The sequence below is a fragment of the Phodopus roborovskii genome, unplaced genomic scaffold (genome assembly GCF_943737965.1).
Source record: "Phodopus roborovskii unplaced genomic scaffold, PHOROB, whole genome shotgun sequence".
Classification (NCBI taxonomy): Eukaryota; Metazoa; Chordata; class Mammalia; order Rodentia; family Cricetidae; genus Phodopus; species Phodopus roborovskii.
The window spans coordinates 11,481,588-11,504,078 of NW_026126571.1; the positions used below are offsets into that span (position 1 = coordinate 11,481,588).

At 39.4% G+C, this 22,491-nt stretch overlaps 1 protein-coding gene and 2 gene segments (V, D, J or C); all 3 read left to right on the forward strand.

Annotated features, from left to right (window-relative positions):
* The window catches only part of LOC127235735 (ribose-5-phosphate isomerase), an 877,486-nt gene that overhangs the window by 138,292 nt on the left and 716,703 nt on the right, over window positions 1–22,491 (forward strand). The gene's annotated exons all lie outside the window — the stretch shown is intronic.
* LOC127235836 (immunoglobulin kappa variable 4-1-like) lies at window positions 8,238–8,904 on the forward strand. The segment is given in 2 exon segments: window positions 8,238–8,286; window positions 8,489–8,904. Coding segments are annotated over 2 exon segments (465 nt in total).
* Window positions 19,241–21,968, forward strand: LOC127235837 (immunoglobulin kappa variable 3-11-like). The segment is given in 3 exon segments: window positions 19,241–19,289; window positions 19,451–19,735; window positions 21,964–21,968. Coding segments are annotated over 3 exon segments (339 nt in total).

The following is a 22,491-nucleotide window of genomic DNA, read 5'->3' on the forward strand; positions in this document are numbered from 1 at the left end:
CACTTTAACAGACCCAAAAGAAAAAGGGAGTCAAATATATACTCACAATACAACTGCCAACAACACATCTAAAACAAGAATTAACAATCAATGGTCCTTACTTTCCCTCAATATCAATGGTCTTAATTTGCCTATAAAAGACACAGTCTAACAGAATGGATATGAAGACAGAATTCATCCTTTTGCTGCATACAAGAAACACACCTCACTTCCAAGACAGATGTTACCTCAGAGTCAAGGGTTGGGGACAGATTCTCCAATCAAATGGACCTTAGAAAAAGTGGGTATAGCAATACTAATATCTAGCAAATTAGACTTTAAATTAAAGTCAGTCAAAAGAGATGAAGAAGGTCATTACTTATTCATCACAGGATAAATCCATCAAGATGAAGCATCAGTTCTAATCATCCATGCCCCAAATATAGAGGTACCCATATTTGTAAAAGAAACATTTCTAAAACTCAAATTGCACATAAAAACCTCAAATACTTATAGTGGGAGATTTCAACACCCCACTCTCAACCCTAGCCAGGTCCATCAGACAGAAACTTAACAAAAAAACAAAGTAACTAACAGAAGTTATGACCAAATTGGTTTTTACAGACATATACAGAACATTACATACAAACACAAAGGAATATACCTTCATTTCATCATCCTGTGGAACATTCTCTAAAATCGACTATGTACTCAGCAATATTATGAACCACAATAGGTACAAAAAAATGGAATAAGTTCCTGCATCTTATCAAACTACTACTATGCTTTAAAGTTAGAACTCAAGAACACAAATTAGAGAAACCCTACAAATTCATGGAGATTGAACAATTCACAATTGCACCATTCCTGGGTCAAGGAAGAAATTAAAGAATTGCTAGAATTCAATGAGAATAAATACACAACATACACACACTTATGGGATACTTTGAAAGCAGTACTAAGAGGAAAGTTCTTAGCACTAAGTGCACATATGAAGAAAGTGGAGAATAGTCACATTAGAGAATTAAGAACACCACTGAAAGCTCTAGAACTAAAAGAAGCAAAATCACCCAGAGGAATAGATGCCAGGAAATAATCAAATTGAGGGCTGAAATCAATAAAGTAGAAACTACAAAAACAATACAAAGAATCAATGTAACAAAGAGTGGGGTCTTCAAGAAAATCAACAAGATAGACAATCCTATATCTGAACTAACCAAAAGTCAGAGAGAGAACATGCAAATTAGCAAAATCAGAAATGAAAAGGTGGACATAACAATTAACACTGAGGAAATCCAGCAAATCTTCAGGTCATACTTTGAAAACCTGTGTTCTACAAAATTTGAAAATTAAAAGGAAATTGACAATTTTCTGGATAGGGATCACTTACTAAAGTTAAATCAAGAACAGATAAGCAATTTAAATAGGTCTATAACCCCTAATGAAATAGAAGCAGTCATCAAAATTCTCCTACCCCCTCCCCCCCAAAAAGAAACCCAGGGCCAGATGGTTTCACTGAGATTTTGCAAGGGTAGAATAATCTTTTTACCCAAGACACAACTAAGAAAGATAACTACAGACAAATATCCCTCATGAACATTAATGCAAAAATACTCAATAAAACACTGGCAAATCAAATCCAACAACACATTAGAGAAATCATCCACCATGACCTAGTAGGCTTCATCGTAGGGATGCAGGGGACATTCAACATGTGAAAAAATCTATCAATGTAATCCACCATATAAACAAACTGAAAAACCATATGATCATTTCACTTGATCCTGAAAATCCTTAGACAATATCCAACACCCATTCACAATTAATGTCTTGGAGAAATCAGGGATAACAGGAACATATCTAAACATAGTAAAAGCAATATACAGTAAATCAACAGCCAACATCAAACTGAATGGAGAGAAGCTTAAGGTGATTCCTCTAAAATTAGGAACAAGACAAAGCTGCTCTCTCCATATCTCTTCAATATTGTACTTGAAGTTCTAGTTAGAGCAAAAAGAAAGCAAAAGGAGACCAAGGGGATATGAATTGGAAAGGAATAAGTCAAACTTTCCCTATTTGCACATGATATGATAGTTTACATAAGTGACCTGAAAAACTCTACCAGAGAACTCCAGCTGATAAACACCTTCAGCAAAGTGGCAGGATACAAGATTAATTAAAAAAAATATCAGTAACCCTACTATATACAGCTGATAAAGGAGCTGAGAAAGAAATCAGAGAAACATCACCTTTTACAATAGCCACAAACAACATAAAATATCTTGGGCTAATGCTAACCAAACAAGTGAAAGACCTATATAATAAGATCTTTGAGTCTTTAAAGAATGGAATTAAAGAAGATACAAGAAAATGGAAAGATCTCCCAAACTCTTGGATAGGTAGGATCAACATAGTAAAAATAGTAATCTTGACAAAAGCAATGTTCATGTTCAATGCAATCGCCATCAAAATCCCAGTACATTCTTCATAGATCTTGAAAGAAAAATACTCAAATTTATATGGAAAAACAAAAGACCCAGAATAACCAAATAATTCTGTATTATAAAGGAAATTCCAGAGGCATCATTATCTCTGTCTTCAAGCTCTATCATTGACCTGTAGTTGGACAAATGGAATCGAATTGAAAACCCTAATATTGAACCTCACACGTATAAATACCTGCCTTTTTTTTTTTTTTTTACAAAGAAGCTAAATTTATACAATGGAAAAAAGAAACATCTTCAACAAATGGTGCTTGCATAACTGAATGCTTACTTGTAGAATACTGCAGATAGATCCATATCTATCTGCATGCACAAAACATAAGTCCAAATGGATCAAAGAGCTCAACATAAATCCAGCCACACTGTACCTCTTAAAAGAGAAAGTGGGAGGTACCCTTGAGTGAATTGGTAAGGAGACTGCTTACTGAAAAAACACCAGTAGCACAGACACACAACAATTAATACAATGGACCTTCTGAAACTGAAAAGATTCTGTAAAGCAAAGGACACAGTCAACAATACAAACAGCAGCCTACAGAATTGGAAAAGATATTTACCAACCCCATTTCTGATGGAGGGCTGATTTCCAAAATATACAAGAATTCAAGAAGCTAGTCACTAAATACCAAATAATCCAATTAAAATGTGTTGTACAGAACTAAATAGAGAATTATCAATAGAGGAATCTAAAATTTCTGAAAGACAATTAAGAACCTGTTCAGCATCCTTTTCCATCTTGGAAATGTATATCATAACATCTCTGAGATATCATATTACTCCTGTCATAATGTTTAAAATAAAAGAAACACCAAAGACTGATTCTGCAGGAGAAGATATGGAGAAAGGGGAACACTTCTCCACTGCTGGTGGGAGTGTAAACTCATACAGCTACTTTAGAAACCAGTATTGCAATTCCTCAGGAAAATGGGAATACGTCTTCCACAAGATCAAGCAATTCCATTCTTAGGCATATATCTAAAAGATGCAAATTCTTACCACAAGGACATTTGTTCAACTATGTCTTTGCCCGAATCTGAAAGCACCTTAAATGCCTGTCAACTGAATAATAGATGGTGTCTGACTCCATCTGAGAGCTAGTCCTGTTTGTTGGGCCCTGGTAAGCTACCTTTAAAGGTGCTATGAGCACCCTGGACCACTGCATAATGATCCAACATGCAATTCAGCTAAAAACAAAACAAAACAAAACAAAACAAACATAGGTTGGTGCTCAAAGAACCCCTGCTCTTGTTATGAATGTGGGGGCTGGGGATCACCAAAACCAGTTTCCTAGTGTAGCTCATGTGGAGGCCTCTGTTCAGAGATTGGCTCAGATGCAGATGGTTAAGTGCTTGGAAAAGAGAAAGAAATTACAGTACCAACACCTGAGTTAGAAAAGTTTTGATTTGAGTTTCTACAGGTAAATTCTTAGTTTTCTATACAGGGGCTCTTTGACATAGAACTGTAAGCAGAGTTTTGAATAAGCATGGGCAGAGGACGTTAGGACTGGAAGTTCTTTGACTGGATCTTTTTTATCCTATTACTATGGCTACAATAAGGGTGCCAATCCTACAGGGGAAAATAATAAGCACGTCAAGCTTTTCTAGTGGCAGATAGAGATAATGACAAGCGAAAAGAACAGGGAGGAAATCAGGACAGCCCCGGAAGAAATTCTTGCTGTGACACAAAACAGAAAGTGTCTGGGAGGAAGTCAGAGTAAGGGATGAAGGCCTAGAGTTGCTATTCTCTTTATACCCTTCCTTGAATGCATTGCTTGAACACTGTAGCTTAGGAAGTGAAGAATTTCAGCCACCACCACAATTAGACCCCTTTTCATGGCTTTGTGCTGGTCATGATAATTGATGATTGAATGAGCAATCCAAAGACTCTGCTTTTCCCATGTATATAAATCCTACCCTGCAGAGCCATTTAGCACGGTGTCAGCAAGACCTTAAAACCATCCAGCAGTTGCAAACTACTTGTTGAGATGATAGGTGTTTGTCTCCATATATAAAGCATGAATTTTTTTGTTGAATAAACTGTTTTTTTATTTAATTTATTATTTTACATGTCAATCCCAGTTCCCTCTTCCTCCCTCGCTCCCTCCCTCTTACCCTCTCTGCCCCCTCACATGCACCCTGACCACACTCCCCTACCATCCCCCACCCCAATTCCACATGTAGGGCAATGCCATCCAGGTGGGGTCATGTAGATCTGACAGGTCATTTGAAGTAGGGACTAGGACTTCTCTCCTGTCTCTAATACCTGTTAGAAACAGAAGCAAACACCTATACCTAAACACTGAGTTGAACTAGAACCCAGATGCAGATGGAGAGGACAAGACCAGGTTACAGAAACACATAGAGACAGCTGACCTGAACAAGGAGGAGCTAACAGGCCCCCAGACTGATAGCTGGGAATCCAGCATGGTTCTGACTCAGGCCTCCCTGAATATGGGTCTCATCCAGAAGGACTGAGCAGTCTAAGGGACTTCAGACAGTGGAGCCAGGATGTATTCCTGGTGCACAAAAGGCCTTGTGGACACATCCCCCATGGAGGGATACTGCCTTAACATAAAGCATGAATTTAAACATGTGGAGAACTGTAAGCAGCTGGCCTGAGCATGTACGAGACCTCAAGACATTTTTATTTGGAAGGGACATTATTGTGATCAATTTATACTTCAGGATGAGAGAAAGTGAAGCTCAGGGATACCATCAGATGTGGAGATGTTACAGAGGGAAAGAGTAGTCCTACCTCCTGTTGAACAGGCTCCTGGACTGCCTCAGTATTTTGACCAAATTGGTATGTGTGGACTAAGAGCTAGGAAGGCTGTGTCCTCTTCAGGGGAGAAGCGAGTTTTACATATTTAAGACATAGACCTACTGAGCCTTCTACTAAATATTTGGCTCCAGTTCAATGTTCTGCGAAACAGAAAGTGCAGCAAGCTGATGCAGCTGGCATACTGGTATGCCAACTTGCTTATGATGAGGCCACAGCAGAGATACAAATGGTGCTTGCTCCAATCAGGAATGGCTCTCCAAATCCTTAGACCCTGGCATGTCAAGAAAGAGGAACTCAGATATATACCCCCTAGAAAAATTACATGGAAATCTAGGAAGTCTGTCTGAATACCTCAGAGGCCCTTAAAAAAAGCTACAGGCTTTCCATTAGTTAGATAATGGTTGGAGAATGGGCACATTATACCCTCCTTTTCTCCCTGGAATGCTCCAGTTTTTGTAATGAAAAAGAATCTGATAAATGAAGATTGTTTGTTGATTTATGCACTGTTAATGCCACCATGTGGCAATTGGGAGCTTTAAAGCCTAGTTTACCTATGCCCACAGCTATTCCTAAAGATTGGGCTTTAATAGTTGTGGATTTAAAAGATTGAATTTATGCTATACATATTCATCTTGAGGAAGACCTAATTATGCACTTACCGATCTATTTAAAATTCTAGCAGGAGAGGCAATGGACAGTCTTTGCATATAAGCTTGAGAGGCAAAGAAAGAACTACATTTGAATCTAGACTAAAGGACACATTTGTGTACTGTGTGGATTCTTCATTTTCTTTAAACAGTTTTGTCTCCAATGGAAAAATCAACATGTTACTGGGATTCCTTATAGTTTCCAAATTCAAGCTACAGTGGAGAGAGCATATAAATATCTCAAAGAACAAACTGATATATACAGAGAGGGGAATATGGGTCTGAGTAAGGTTTACCCTCAACATCGTATTAATATGGCATCATTTACTTTGAAACTTTTGAAAACTAATGACAATGGAAATACTACAGCTCATAAATGTCGGGCACCTTTGTCAACATCTTCCAGGTTACATCTGGTTACTAAAAGATGTGATAGCAGGTAAATGGTAATCACCAGCCTCATTACTTACCACAGAGAGAAATTTTCCTTTTTTTTTTTCCAGGAAATTTACTACACAGCATATGGATCCTCTCTTGTCTCACTGGGCTTTGAAGAGCTGATACCATCAGTGAAGCAGATTAACTCAAACAGCCACAAGAGATGGTGGCACACCTACTTCCTCGGGTGTTTGCTTACTGCATTGACTCTAAATAATGCCAGTGCTGAGGATTATTGGGCACTGGTACTTAGCCATCCCTTACTATCATGGCTGGAGCTCAGAGGACCTTTTACTCAGCTGTTAGCTAATGACTCCAACCTATCTTGTGATATGGGTCATATGGCACCATTCCTATGCACAGATACTCTGCTTTCAGAACCTTTATAATTTTTTTACCTATGCTATTCTCTTTTTATTTGTAATGTATTTGTTGGTATATCCTTTTTTTGAAGATTAGGAGGTTCTGCTTTCAGGAAAGCAAAATGTTATAGATTAGGGAAATGTATGATAAAATGCAGGAGAACCATGGGAGAATAATGCAGGCATGAGCTGATGATGAGCTTATTTTGTACATTTGGTTCTAAGTACGAAACATGGAACGTCATGCTCCTGAGTATTTCCAGAAGTTGGAACATTGAATTCTGAAGTAACATGAGTATTGTTCATTGTCCTCAGTATAAGAATGGCTAGCAAAGGAACAACAGCCTACAGTCCAGTCCACCAGAAGAGTTAGGAAATATGGAGGACCCTAAGAGAGACATACAGAGTCCCCCTGAGAAGGGGAAAGAGACAAGATCTGGTGAGCAAATTGGGAGCATGGGCGGAGGGGAGAGAAAGTTAGGAGAAAAAGAAGGGGGGAAGAGGAGAGGAGGTCATGAGGGAGCAGGAAGACAGAGTCTGGGGAAGGGTAGAGGAGAGCCAGAGAAGAGGGAGCCGTTACAGGCTTAAAGAGAAATCTGGCATGAAGGAAATGTCCAGGGATCTACAAGGATGACCCCAACTAACAATCTGAGCAATAGAGGAGAGGCTACCTTAAATGCCCTTCCCCTATAATGAGAGTGATGACTACCTTATATGCCATCCTAGAGGCTTCATCCAGTAGCTGATGGAAGCAGAAGCAGACACCCACAGCTGAACACTCAGCAGAAATCTCAAAACCCAGTTACAGAGAGGGAGGAGTGATGAGCAAAGGGGTCAAGATCGCTGGAGAAACCCACAGAAACAGCTGACCTGAACAAGGGGAGCTCATGGACTTCAGTCTGACAGCTGGGAAGACCTCACACTCCCTGGGGAGCAGAAAGAGAAAGTGATGGGGGTTGGGGGGACAGGCAAGGAGAGGAGGGTGAGGGAAACAAGCTTGGTTCAAATTCAAATAAAAATATCATCATCAGACAGTGGCTTTGTAAATGGGAGATGATGAACAACTTCAGCCTCATTTTCTTCCCCTTTTCCATCCTCTTCCTTCCTCCCCTCACACTTTCCTTGAATACCTTCTTACTCTGCTTCTTTCTTTTGTTGCTGTGATTTTTAAAACATATTTCCGTAGTCCCATCAATCTGAGATAATTTTCCTCACATTTCTGCAAAACCCAACTGATTTACATATGTCCTGGTTTTTAATCAAAGCTGCAATTATACCATCTTGCATATTTTTGTTGAAGTGCTGTTAGCTGATTACTTTCAGTGATCTCTCACTCTCTCTGAAGTAGTATGTTTGCCTGTTGATTAACCCCAGCCAGTCTCACACAACTAACTGCCCAGGCAACTGCTTTTGTATTTGCTGACTGCTTTGCATAGGCCCCTCCAACACAACCCGGTTACTCAGGATTTATAAGCCATGCTTTTGTGGTGAGCACTGAGCTGTTTTAGAAAGACATGGGGAGCAAGATGGAGTCACTGAGCCAGGTCCTCATGTCCCTGCTGCTCTGGGTGTCTGGTGAGAATTTTAAAAGTATTTTAATCTTTTCAGAGTCCCATCCTTGTATATAAGAAATTTACAGATCATGCCAGAGTTCTTTATTTTTTTACATAATAAGATTCTGACAATATAACATTATAAGGACATTTCCATTACAAATTTCAAATATTATAATCTGTGTTTGTGTATCTGTACGTTCGTTGTCCTTTCATGATTGCAGGTACCTGTGCATATATTGAAATGACCCAGTCCCCATCCTCCCTGGCTGTGTCAGTAGGAGAGAAGGTCACCATCAGCTGCAAGTCCAGTCAGAGTCTTTATAACAGTAAAAACCAGAAGGACTACTTGGGGTGGTACCAGCAGAAACCAGGGCAGATTCCTAAACTGTTGATCTACTGGGCATCCACTCGGAACACTGGTGTCCCTGATCGCTTCATTGGCAGTGGGTCTGGGACAGATTTCACTCTCACCATTACCAGTGTGCAGGCTGAGGACCTGGCAGATTATTACTGTCAGAATGATTATATTTATCCTCTCACAGTGCTTCAGCCTCTAACAAAAACCTCCGCTGGGAGTCTCATCAAATGCCTACATCATGCACAGCCCTGGGCTTGCACACTTCCCCATTCTGCTTGAGAGCCAGTGTTTTTGAAACACTTAATCAAAAAGTTTGCAGAACTCAGAAAAATAAAAGTTTGCATGTCTCTTACGTCTTCTGTTATGAAAAACCTTTATATGAAAATGCAAAAAAAAAAAAAGAGCTCAGTGTTATATTTCTAGTCCTCCTGTAGCACATTACCCAAACTCTGTTCTTGAACATGAGGGATTTATCTTTTTATAGTTCTGCAGTCCTGGTATCCAACAGAAGAAAAAAATTTTTGGGCTGAAGTGATGATGATGAGAAACACCATCTTGGTTTGGAGGCTCTAGCAAGCGTTACGTTTCTAGCTTCCAGAGGGGTTTCTTCCTTACTGGTGCCCATTTCTTCTGATTTTTCTTCTCTATTTTTATAATTCTTTTATCCCTTATTACATTTTAAATAACTAATTATCTTTGTGTGTGCACAAACATGCATGTGTGCATTTGTGTGTATGTGTGTATATGTGCATATGTGTGCATGTTCGTATGTATGCATGTATACATGTGTGTGCTTACTTGCTTGAAGCCAAATATTGTACACATGAACCCTTTGAGTAACACTGCAGAAACAAAGTATGATACTTTCCTGTGCATGGGTAATTGGAATATAGGCAGAATTGGAGAACAAGGATATCCAACATGAGTAATACATACTTTTCCTTAGATTAAGATAGCAATTTGATCTTTTTGTTGACTATCATCAAAGAAAGTTTCTGTTTCGAATTGCTTCAGAGCTTCAAAATTTTGGTCCAGTGTTACAATCACTTGGTCTAGAAGTTTTTCACGTTTGCTTTTTGGTTTTCCTCCTATACCTCTGTTTTATTCATGCCATTTCGTCTTCTTTCCCCTCTCTTTTCATTACTAAATTTCCATTCTTTCCCATTTCTTTTTCCATCTTTGGGCCTTCATTCCTTTTTTAGTTCCTTTCCCTCCCATTTTAATTTGGAGATTTCTGTTTTTGCCCACCATGCTGATTATGTCCAAAAGATTGCTATAATGCAGCAGGTAGTTCTACTATCATGTCTTTAAACTGGTACAAACATGTCTTTGGTTGTGAGCTGAAGCCTGTCACTAGCGTATCTAGATGTTTGGTTTGGGAGCTCTAAGTTGGAGCTCAAGCTTCTGTGCGGACTTCCTTCCCATTGAGTGCTCACACTCACTGTTAATTGCCATCAGCCATTCTCACATGCTGCTGTTAAGTTTGCTTCCTCATTGGTTGACTGCTTTGCTTGGGCCCCTAGGGGCCAGTTCAGATGCTCAGATGTTATAAACTAGGCCTCTGCTGTGAGGACTGAGCTGCATCAAACAGGCAAGGGTAGCTCAAGGTGGAGTCACAGACCTAGGTCCTCATGTCCCTGATGTTCTGGGTGTCTGGTGACACATTTAAGAATACTATAATCTTTTCAGTGTAATGACTTTATTGAGAAAAGCCATGTAATCGTATAGTAAAATGGGAGATAATTGCTATATTCCATATGAACCGAATAATACACAGGCATTAGAAAATACCTTTCTTCCTGATAAACAGTCTCTCTAGATAGCCCTTGGTACTGTGGAAATCACTATGTGGACCAGAGTAGCCTCAAACACACAGAGATCCTCCTGCTTTTGCCTCCCAATTCCTGGTATTAAAGGTATATGCCATTACACTAAGATTAGAATAGACATTTTAAATATCAATGATCATGTCATGACACTTGTGAGTGTATATGTATGTATGGCATTTAGTCATTCCCAGTTGTAGGTGCCTTTGGGGACATCATGGTATCCCAGTCTCCATCCTCAGTGGCTGTGTCAGCAGGAAAGAGTGTTCCCATTAATGGTAATACCTGCCAGAATCTGACTCACAGCTACACTGAGAAGAACCATATGGCCTAGCATCAGCAAAACCAGGGCAGGCTCCTGAACTGCTGGTCTCATGGGCATCTGGGGTCCCTGAACAGTTCACACTGGCAGTTTGGGTCAGATTTCATTCTCACTATCAGCACCGCCCATTCCAATCTCCTGGGCATCTGCTTGGAACTAAGGGGTCTCTGATCACTTCACAGAATGTTGATCTGGGACAGATTTTACGCACACCATCAGCAGTGTCCAGGCTGAAGACCCGATAGACTATTACTATGTGCAGCATCACAGCGCTCACCCCACAGCTTCACTCCCTAACACAAAACTCCTCTCCGGGTCTTACCATCTGACCACACCACACATGGACATGGACACTTCCTTTGTCTGCCTCACAGCCAGTGTGCCTGGCACATTGATGAATAAACTTGTAAGACTCGGCAGTGATTAATAAGACAGGGCCACCAAGATCCTTGGAGCAGAATGTATTTAAGTTCTCCTGTAAGTGGCTACTTAACAATCTACCATAGACTGTGGCTTGAGCAAAAGAAACTCGTAATTTTAAAGTTCTGGAATCCAGAAATCAATGGCTTGAAGTTAGGGTTCTGGATGAAGTAGTTTTTAAGTGTCCTACATGTATGTAAGTCTTACACCTTGTGAATACAGTGACCACAGAAAGTAAAGAGGGAATTGGCCCTCTGGACTGACTTTTGGATGCTGGGAATTGGTCCTGGGTACTCATGAAAAGCAGCCAGTGTCCTTAACCATTGAGACATCACTCCAGTCCCCACATTTCCATGTGAATGATTGGGAAGACACTTTACCTTTTTTGTTTCCAGATCTTGGCGAGCTCCTCACTATCAGCATTATGACAATTCCTATCCACATAATATTTTACGAAACATAATTTTTACTGCAGCGTAGTATCTGAAACACATTTCAATTCCTTTTAAATATTACATGAATATTGAAAAAAATGTCCGCCTATTTGCCCTCTCCTTACTCTTCTCCCTTTTTACAGCCACTTGCTTCATCCCTTCTCTAGTTTTGATTCCACTTTTCTCTCTCCCCCACTTTCTCTTAATAACATATAAATATGAGAACCTATATTTCCATACGATCTAGGGCCTACAAATTAGACTTAAGGTGACATATTATGTGTTTTCAGCAGCATTTCTGCTTTCTTCCCTTTTCTCGTGGTTCACATTCTCCTCTGACAGATCACTGTCTGCTTTTGACCTGTAGAGAAGGAGAATGCTCACTGTCCTGATGATGGTTTTATTTTTGTGTCACTGTGATGCGTCTTCCTTTTCATATATATTACAATGATGGGTAGAATGAATTTGAGTTACTGCTCCCACTTCCCTCAGTGATGGACTGTTAGCTGGAACGGGAAGAAGAATGCAACCTTTCATCCTTTGAAGTTGTTTTTGGTCCTGATGTTTCATCATAGCAACCATAACTCAAACTAAGACTCCCCTTACCCGGCTATATCACTATGTTCCATGTTTTGTTTCCCACAAGTTTCCTTCTTTCTCTTAGTAAGCTTTTATGTTGATTTCTTTCCCAGTGATTGCTTGCTCTCTTTGTTGGTATTTTTACTGCTAATTTAAGCTGGATACTCTCACACCACACTGGTCAAGCAATTTGCTTCTTTATTTGATGACTGCTTTGCATAGGTCCCTACAGACCAGCCCAGCTGCTCATGTTTTATATAACAAGGCTTGCAGTGAGAACTGAAATGTATCAGGCAGACAGGTGCATCAAGATGGAGTTACAGACACATGTCTTCATACTTCTGATGTTCTGGGTCACTGGTGAGAAATATAAGTGTATTATAATATCTTCAAAGAAATAATTTTTATAGAAATACCTATTTTCCTATAGGAAGCCAATAGCATGCAGACATAACACCTTTAGAAAAGAAATTTTAAAAATTGTATCATGAAGTCTTTTGTGTATATATGTTTAATCACTGGTTAATTTTTTTCAGGAGCCTATGGAAACATTGTGATGTCCCAGACTCCCATAACACTACTAGTATCAGTAGGAGACAGGGTCTCCCTGAGTTGTAAGTCCAGTCAGAATGTGGGCACCGGTATACAATGGTACCAACAGAAACCAGGGCAGGCTCCTAAATTACTGGTCTACTGAGCATCCAATCGGTATACTGGGGTACCTGATCGGTTCACAGGCAGTGGGTCTGGGACAGATTTCACTCTCATCATCAGCTAGTGTCCAGGATGAAGACCTGGCAGATTATTACTGTCAGCAGGATTTTAGCTATCCTCCCACAGTGCTTCAGCCTCCAATACAAACCTCTTCTGAGAGACTCACCAGCTGCCTGCATTACACACAGTCCTAGACCTGCACCCTCCCCTCTTCTGCTTGAGAGGTGGTATCACTGATACAAAACTCTGTAGATAATGAATGAACAGATGGCCTTCTAGATGCTTTGAATTATAATGTCTTTATAGCAAAAGAAAATGAAGACATAGTGTTTTTTTATTTCCTCAGCACAAATTCTGTGGATTGAACACAATAAATTTATTTTTTTATTATTATTTTATTTAATTTTATATAACAAAGTTCAATTAAATGAAAACAAACATTTATACACAATATTTGGGAATTTGGGTGTCGTTCTTTCCAAACTACTTCCTGCTGGTAAGGGGCGCTGTCATGGGGGATTCGAAGAAGATTCAGATATCCTAGCTGTAGTCTGTAGGGCTGTTTTGTCCAGCTGTTTGGAATGTAGGATCACCTGGTACTCTGTTTCAGGTGGTCTGGCGTGATCAAACCACATTAGTCTGGAAGGAATCCACATCTTCTCATTTTCTGTGGAAACAAAAATAGAAATCCTTTTCCCCAGTAACTTGTCCTTCAACTTAAATTTTGGAGTCAAAGCATTTTTTAAATTTAATTTATTATTTTACATGTTGATCCCAGTTCCCTCTCCCTTCCTCCCCCATCCCTCCCTCCCTCCTTCCCTCCCTTTTACCCTCTCTGCCCTCTCACATGCACTCTAAACACCCTCCCCTCCCATCCCCCCACCTCAATTCCATATGTAGGGGAATGTCATCCGGTTGGGGTCATGTAGATCTGACAGGTCCTGTGAAGTAGGGACTAGGGCTTCTCTCCTGTCTCTAGATTAAGGCAGTTATCCCTCCATGGGGGATATGTTCACAAAGTCCTTTTGTGCACCAGGGATATCCTATAATTCTGGAATGCAGACTTGAGTCTCGGTTGGCTGAAGTCAGAGGCTGGTAGGTTATATTTATTTCTACTCAAGGATATGGAAGAGAACTTGGCCTTTGCTTTTTTCCTAGCTCTCAAAAGCCTCTCTCACTTTTGAATTTCTGGAGATTTCTCCCAAGGTCTCCTTTTTGATTAGTTTTATTTATTGGCATATATAATGCTGAGTTTCATGAAACAAAAATGTAAAAAGTGTACCATAGTTTGTCAATAACAATTTCTCTTGTTTTTCCTTTTCCATACCTATTTACTTCATCTAACCTCCTTCCTTTTGCTAGTTTCCCTTTTATTTTTACATGATATATACACGCGTATCATTGTGTTTATTCATACATAAACAGACATAGACATACAGTTTTATGAAACTGCAAAAATTTAAGATCCACAAATCAGAGGAAAGATGATGTTTCACTTCCTAAATTACATGTTAGATCTATGCCTTCTGTTCCTGGGCCACATCTCTCTAAAGAAAATTATAAAAATGGAAAACAGCCTTTATCCTGTAAGAATAATGTAACAATTGATATTTTTCTTCATGAAGGTAAACATCTATATAGGGTACCTGAAAGATCTGGAGCCTTCATTCAAGATATAGACAACAGTAGAGTTCAAGTTTTGATTTTCCTCAGTTTTCATACATCCTTTAAGAACACCTTGCTCATGGTTTCTTCAGTGATCATTAATTATGGCTATGAACACAGACTGCACTGACTATGACATTCATTAAAGCTAATCTTTTGCTATTTGTGTTGTTTTCGTAGAACAAAATTCAGCATTGGTTGTGTGATTGTGCATACATTTAGGAAATTGACTGTAGTAGCAAATGGGTAAATTTGCAATGCCTTGTATCCCATCCCAAAGAAGACATCAGCCTATCAGCCCATCTTCAATGGGAAGATGACATCCGTATAGATATTTGCCTCTTATAATCCATGTGATGCTTTGATTTCTCTATTGTTTTCTGTGGTTGAGTAATAAATGACTATCACTTTAGTAGCTCATTAGTCCTCATATTTCTACTCTACAAGTCTAATAATCCTGTGACTGAGATATGAGCTCAAGCTCTTTCAAGATCTATATTGAGAAGTTGGGTATGGCTTGAAACATGGCCCCCTTTATCTCCAAAGCAATCATTAAGGCTGTCCTTTATGTATCATGATCCTTTCTGGGCATCCCTGAGTCCAGATCCAAATTCTACGGGCTTTCTTAAAGACACCTTCTGTCCTTATAGGTACAAAATCCTTTTTACGGAAGCAATTAAATGACTATTCCAGGTTATTTTGTTGCAGACAGGGAAGTGTAATGAGCAAAGTGGTCAAGGCCAGGCTGGAGAAACCCAAAGAAACTGCTGACCTGAACAAGGGGGAGCTCATAGACTCCAGTCTGATAGCTAGGAAACCAGCATTTGACCAACCCAGATTCCCTGAATGTGGTGTTAGTTTGGAGGACTGGACAGTCTATGGGGCCTCTGGAAGTGGATTAGTATTTATCCCTATCATATGCATGGACTTTGGGAGCCCATTCCACACAGAGGGATACTGCCTCTGCCTAGATACATGGGAAGGGCCTGAGCCCTTCTCCAAATGATATGATAGACTTTGAGGACTCCCCATGGAAGGCCTCATCCTCCCTGTGGAGCAGATAGGGGATAGGATGGCGGTTGTGGGGGGATAGGAGGGGGGACAGGAGGGTGTAGGAACTAGGATTGACATGTAAAATAAGCTTGTTTCAATTTTAAATTTAAAATTATATAAAAAATGACTGTTCCAGGAAGACAAACATAAATTCTTTGTTCTTTGTGGGACTTAGCTCCAAATTTCTATATGGGAGTATATAACCTAAAAGAGCCTCAGAAACCAGAAAATAAAAGGGGCTCCCATGGGTGGGAGACGAAGATCTAGAAACAGAGCTAGTAGGACATGAGAAAGATGAATGGCAAAATGACAAAATCAAGTGGGAAGTCAATTTAACAGAGGCAATCAGAGGGAGAGAAATGTGGTAGAGGGAAGGATTAAGGATAAATAACACTAAGGGTGGAACTTGTAGGGTCATTTATGTATACAGTCATATCTGCAAATAAAGATAATTTGACTTTTTTCCTTCCTAATTTTTCCCCTTTGTCTCCATTCATTTGTATTACTTCTCTATCTAAGACTTCTCATAGTTTATGGAGACAATGGGATACCTTGTCTTGATCCTAATTTTAGTGAAGATGCTCTGAGATTATCTTCATTTAGGTTGATTTTGGTTGTGGACTTACTGTGTACTGCCTCCATTATTTTGAGGTATATCCCTTTATACCTAGTCTTTCCAGGACTTTTATCATGAAGGGATGTTGGCTTTTTTTTTTTATTTTTTACAAAGGTCTTTTTTACATCTATTGAGATAACCATGTGTTTCTTTTCTTTTTCTTTCAATCTGTTCATGTGTTATATTACACACAGTACTTTATGTTTGTTGAACCATCCCTGCATCTCTGTGAAGAATCCTACTTTATTATAGTTATGATAGTTCATGCTGTTTTTGATGAGTTCTCTGATTCAGTTTGCAAGTATTTTAGTGAGAAATTTTGCATCCATGTTCTTAAGACAAAGGGGTTTTCAAGGCTTGTCTTCTCATGTCAAGACAGGGCACCTGTACCCTCTTCTTTTTTCTATTTACTAAGGCAAGAAAATCTAGAAGAAATTGAAGTTCATATTTTCTCTTAGATTTGCTCATGTCTAACCTTACAATTATGGGTTTCCTGATCCTGCACTGGTTCCTAATAGGCTTTCTGATTTAGCATCTTATGATGCTCTGTATTAGTCTGTGTCTATTGGGCTTTGCTCTGATACTTCATTTCTCCTGATATGGAAATGGGACTGATGATTTTTAGTTTTTCATTTTTCCGATCTGTTATTTCAACTGAGTCCCTGACAGATATGCAGAACTGGAAGCTGAAAGTCTGCTTTATTAACTTTCCTCAGAATTTTAAAAATGCCTATTGTTAATATTTCTCTTTTCCCTCAAAGTCGGGATAGATGTGCATCTGTGTGTGAGTGTGTTTTTATGTATTTCTGTGTACACAAGTCTTTCCTTGGCTTCTGGTCATCATGAATGTGGATGAACCTTGGTGTTTGCTGTATGACAGTTAGCTTGATTGATTTGTATTTGTTACCTAAAGTTATAGGCTTATTCTGTCTTTACTTGACTGTGTCTTCAGGAGGGGGAGCCACTAAGAAAAATTGTCACAGATCTCTACCCATTAGGGTATACACAGTAGTTTGAATGCCTTTTTAGTGCTGATACCCCTTTCTTATTCACTTATTTATTTATTTTACAAAGCAACCACGGTTCCTCCTCCCTCCATGCCTTCTGCTGCTCCCCCCCCACCTCCCCTTAACCTACTTCCATCCACTCCTCAGAAAGGGTAAGGCCTTCCATCAGGAGTTTTCCTTCCATCTCATTGTTTTAGAATTCAAACTTCACCTTTATCTTTGGATTAAAGGAAAAATGGCAAAGCCCTGAACTTTATTTCTGGGTTCTTACTGTATTGGTTACTATTTTCTTTGTTGGGACCAAAACGACTTAAGAACGGAAGGTTTTATTTTGGATTATACACAGTCTTTCATTGCAACAAAGTTTGAGGGAACCTGTCACTTTGAATCATTAGTATTTAGAAACAGAGTTTTGCTGTGTCAATTTTTATTTTACCAGGTCTCCATTACAGGGAATGGTGCTGTCTATGTTTAAGGTGCATCTTTCCATCTCAATTAGCCCAATATTATTACTTCCTCACAGACTCACTTAGCAGTTTGTCTCCTGGAACTATTTTGGATACTATCAAGTTGAAAATTGATATTAATAATCATCACACTGATAAGTCAAAACCTGTTTGAGTAATTATTATTATTTTTGTTATTAATCAGGTATGCTTATACAGACTGAAGAAAAATATTTAAAAATGAATTGTGTGGTCAAGTAAAGAAAAAAATTCTCTCAACAATTCACTGAGCAGAATACTAAATGCTAGCTCTGTTATTCCTAACAGACACCAAGAAGAGAGATAATGAGGAAGTGATGGACAGGAAACAATTTGAGCTGATCTTAAGGTTCATCCTTTAGCTTAGGTTCCCAAATTTCCGTACTCCATGTTCTTGTCTCTCCATCTGTTTATTTTCTGGCTCCATTTCTAGATGTAGATAAAAGGCCACTTACTGGAGATAATCTCCCTTTCTAACTGAACAAAGTCATTCTCACTCACCCTTTCATGAAAACCAGTTCATTTTCCCATCTTGCCAATACTGTGACATGAATCGCCATTTCAGAACTGCAGCACTGTTGAGGAATTAGGCTGTTCTTACATGACTACCATGCTTTGTGGGAGAGCGTTCTCATTAAACACTCATAGCACACACCTCAAAGAGAGTAGGATTTGAAGCTTTTGCGCAGGCGTGGGCATTGTGTGTTCCCAAGTGGCAGCATAAGTCACGCACATCAGCTTGTTCCTCTCCGTCTTATCTACTTCATTTCTGCTTCTTCCGTAGCACATGCATCTACTACTACTTTTCTAACACTACTCTACCACATATCAGTTCATCATAGTGGTACCTGCATGCTTGCTCAGAAGGATGCAGGGCAGGCGTGTGGGTCAATATTTGTTCTCTTATGAGGCTTATGGCAAATCCCACATGATTGATCCAGTCTAAGGAGAAAGTGTAGTAGGGAGAAACAGGAATAACTTGTAAACCCAAGAGTGAAAGTCTACCCTCAGACTGAGCCAATGCCTGTCATCTTCCTTCCTTCCTTGCTTCCTTCCTTTCTTCTTTCCTTCCTTCCTTTCTCTCTCGTCCTCTCTTCCTCTTTCTTGCTTCCTCTCTTTATTATTATTATTTATTATTTTGAGTTTGCAAGAGAGGGTTTCTCTGTGTAGCATTGGAACCTGTCCTAGAACTCACTCTGTAGACCAGGCTGGCCTTGAACTCACAGAGATTCACCTGCCTCTGCCTCCAGTGCTAGGATTAAATGCCTGTGCCACAACTGCCTGGCCAGTGTCTTTTCTTAATGTGTCCCCGTGAGAATAAATTGCTTAAGTGCAGAAAAATGGATGGACAAAAAGTCTCTGTAGCTGGAAGCCCGGTCAGCCCCTCCCTTACTGTTTTGCATCTCTTCCCACAGCCTTCTTTTGTCTAGAGTTCTTAACAGTGACTTGGGGCTCTGCAGTAGGATCTACTTCAGAGAGAAAGCCGAGTAAGCCATGGGATCTCCAGCCTTGCCGCTCTGTCTCCTTTTACTGTGGCTCTCAGGTGAGAGGAAAGCGCGTAACTCTGTACAACTATATCTAAACATTTTTACGTTCTATTACAAGGAAGTCAATCCAAGTGAATTTATCATAGTTCTGTCAGGAAGATAAGGAATGTGGTCTAGATTGCACAGGTGACTTTCCTTTTTTCCCTCCCATTTTCAGATGTCACTGGTGAAACTATAACACAGTCTCCAGCCTTCCTGAGTCTTTCTCCTGGTGAAACAGCCACTCTGACATGCAGATCCAGTGAGAATGTTGGCAGCTCCTTAGCTTGGTACCAGCAGAAACCTGGACAGGTTCCCAGGCTTCTTATCTATGCTGCATCCACCAGGGTCAGTGATGTCCCAGCCCGGTTCAGTGGTAGTGGGTCTGGTACAGATTTCACTCTCACCGTCAGCAGCCTAGAACCAGAGGATGCTGCAGTTTATTACTGTGAGACTTACAAAAGTTGGTCATCCACAGTGATTTCGCATGTGACAAAAACCTTCAAGAGACCACTGTGTGTTTGCCTCTACCAGCTGCTTACTTTTTGGCAGCTGCAATCCTGGTTGTTTAGTTTTAGCATTTTGTCTTCATTGTAAATACTGAGATGCTAAAAGTAACCTCAAGAAAATATCTGTGTTCCAATTTCCATAGGATGTGATAGGAAATTTCTTTATCTTATTCGCATTAATAGAAGCATTTATAAAACTTCTCAGTAACTGTTTCCTGAGCATTAACTAAAGAAGAGTGAAATTGCAGATGATAGATGTTATCTGGGAGAAAGGGACGAACCTGTTAGAGGGCGACCACATGCCTGGGACAATATAATGAGCAATGCAAAGAAGGAAATATAACGACATACATGTTTGAAAAATCCAGTGATTCTATCTACTATTTTGCATATAAATATACAAAGTTGTCAAGAAAGAAAAAAAGAGACACACTTACTCTTTTGAGTCAGAGCACCTCTGGGATGGTGTTCTTGGGCTATTGAACAAAGCAGGCAGAGCAAGCCACGGAGAGCAAGTCGGTAAGCAGCACTCCTTCATGGCCTCTGCTTCAGATCCTGCTTCCACGTTCCTGCCCTGCTTGAGTTCCTGTCTTGACTTCTGTCAATGATGATCTGACAAGAATGTCAACTGAGCCATTCCTCTCCAAAAAAGAGTTTAGATTTGTGATTATTTTATTTTTATAATATTACCTTTGAGATCCTTTCTTTGTAATTGCAAAACTGTGGCTTGCCAGAAAAAAAAACTTGCTGAGAAAAATACCTTACTTGATTACACGCTGTTAATCTATATCAAGTTGCTTATACTTAAAAGTATGTAGATCCTTGAGACTAATTTGTTTATACCATGTAATATATAATATGTTTAATCGTGTAAGAGTATTGGGGAAACACAATGATTTTTTAATTGTTTTCGTTGTAATCAATTATTAGAAAAACATAATGTAATCACATTGTACTTACTTTGATTATTATTTGAAAGATTTTGTTGGGATATATAAACTATAGGGGGGGGGGGAGAAGGAAAGAGTTAGAAGAAAGACATCAGGAACCAGACAGAAAGAAAATATCACGAAAGAGGAAAAATAAATGAGAGAGACTTCGACATGGTGAAGATGTGAGTGTGTGTTTTCCCCTTACTCTGTTCCCTAGGGAAATAAGTATTCCTCCCTCAGGCAAAAGTGTCGGTTGTGGGATCAGTCACTGACATCACACTCCTCTTTAGTGCCTGAGCCTTACAGCATCACCTTTCCTTCTATGTGTTTTTTTCCCAATTCTGGAGTGTTAATCACTTCTTATATTATTATATTATATTTTGTTATTATCCTATAGAAACTCATTTCTTTTCTAATAAGAGACATAAAGAGTGTGAATCCAGATGGTAGGGAAGGGGCAAGGAGCTGGGAAGAGTAGATGAGAGGGAACCGTCATCTAAATATATTATTTGGGGATAAAATCTTTATTCACTACAGGAAAAAATAAAGAAATGAGTTGATAATTTCTATGATAATTTAGTTTATTCATGCATTGATGGTTTTTGGTGTCAACATACTCCATGATATCCTATTTAAGTTGTTTCATTTTACAATCTTTGTGTACTGATAGTTAATAGAAAGTGTGATTACACACATCTGTTCCTTATCTGGAACCCTGTTGGAGACCATCACCATCCTCACTACCTCAGGCCTCTAAGAGAAAATTGTTGCCTCGTAAGTAGTAAGCAGAGCATTCCTAGAAACAGTCTTGCAGTTTTACAGCCAGTTAAAGAATAGCTCAGGATATTCCTTCTGCTGCAGTTTTACAGCCAGTTAAAGAATAGCTCAGGATATTCCTGCTGCAGTTTTACAGCCAGTTGAAGCTTAGTTCAGGGCATTCCTTCTCCTGACCTTTCCATCCTGCCTACGTGCAATCCCTCTCACATCCTGCCCATGGTCCTATACAAGCCTCCCCTGAGAAAATATAATTTGTCAGCTTGATCAGAGTCCTGTCTTGCTGCTGTCCTTTAGTAACCCCTTGTTCCTCATTCTCTCTTACATGTTCCCTGGTTCATTGTTCACTGCCCTGCGGGTCGAGGCAGAATCCCTGAATAAAACTAGTCAACAGATACTCCATTATATCCAATTGCACATTGTCCTAATATGATCATAAAGTATGATTTACTAGTCTTACTCATTTTCTTTTTCAGGATGATAAAATAATTTTTTTTTCCAGGAGAGAGTTTCTCTGTGTCTTTGGAGGCTGTCCTGGAACCCTAACCCTAACCCTAACCCTAACCCTAACCCTAACCCTTTTATCTGGGAAGCACTAAATAAATACTTTGCTATCCTGACCTTTGAAATTCTATATTGTGGCAGCTTGTAAGCGTCAATAAGGCTTCCATTCCACATCTGGAGAAATATGTCATTCTCTAGCATCCAGACTTTCTATTTTCTTGTCCATGATATCTCATTGTACAATATCTCTATAGTAGTACATGTTGTGATGCTTTGTGGATGTGTAGACTGTTAATGTGATTCAGCACATATTGTAAGAAACATCAAGGAAAATAACTTAACCCTGGACTAAGATGTTGGCAAAGAGAGGCTCTTTATTTCAACATATCATCAGGTAACCAGAAGGGGGAGATATATACTCCTCAAAGAGACAAGAGCCTACTCTCCTGAGCAACTCTTTATTGGAGTCAATATGAAGTCAGCATCATTTGCATAAGTAC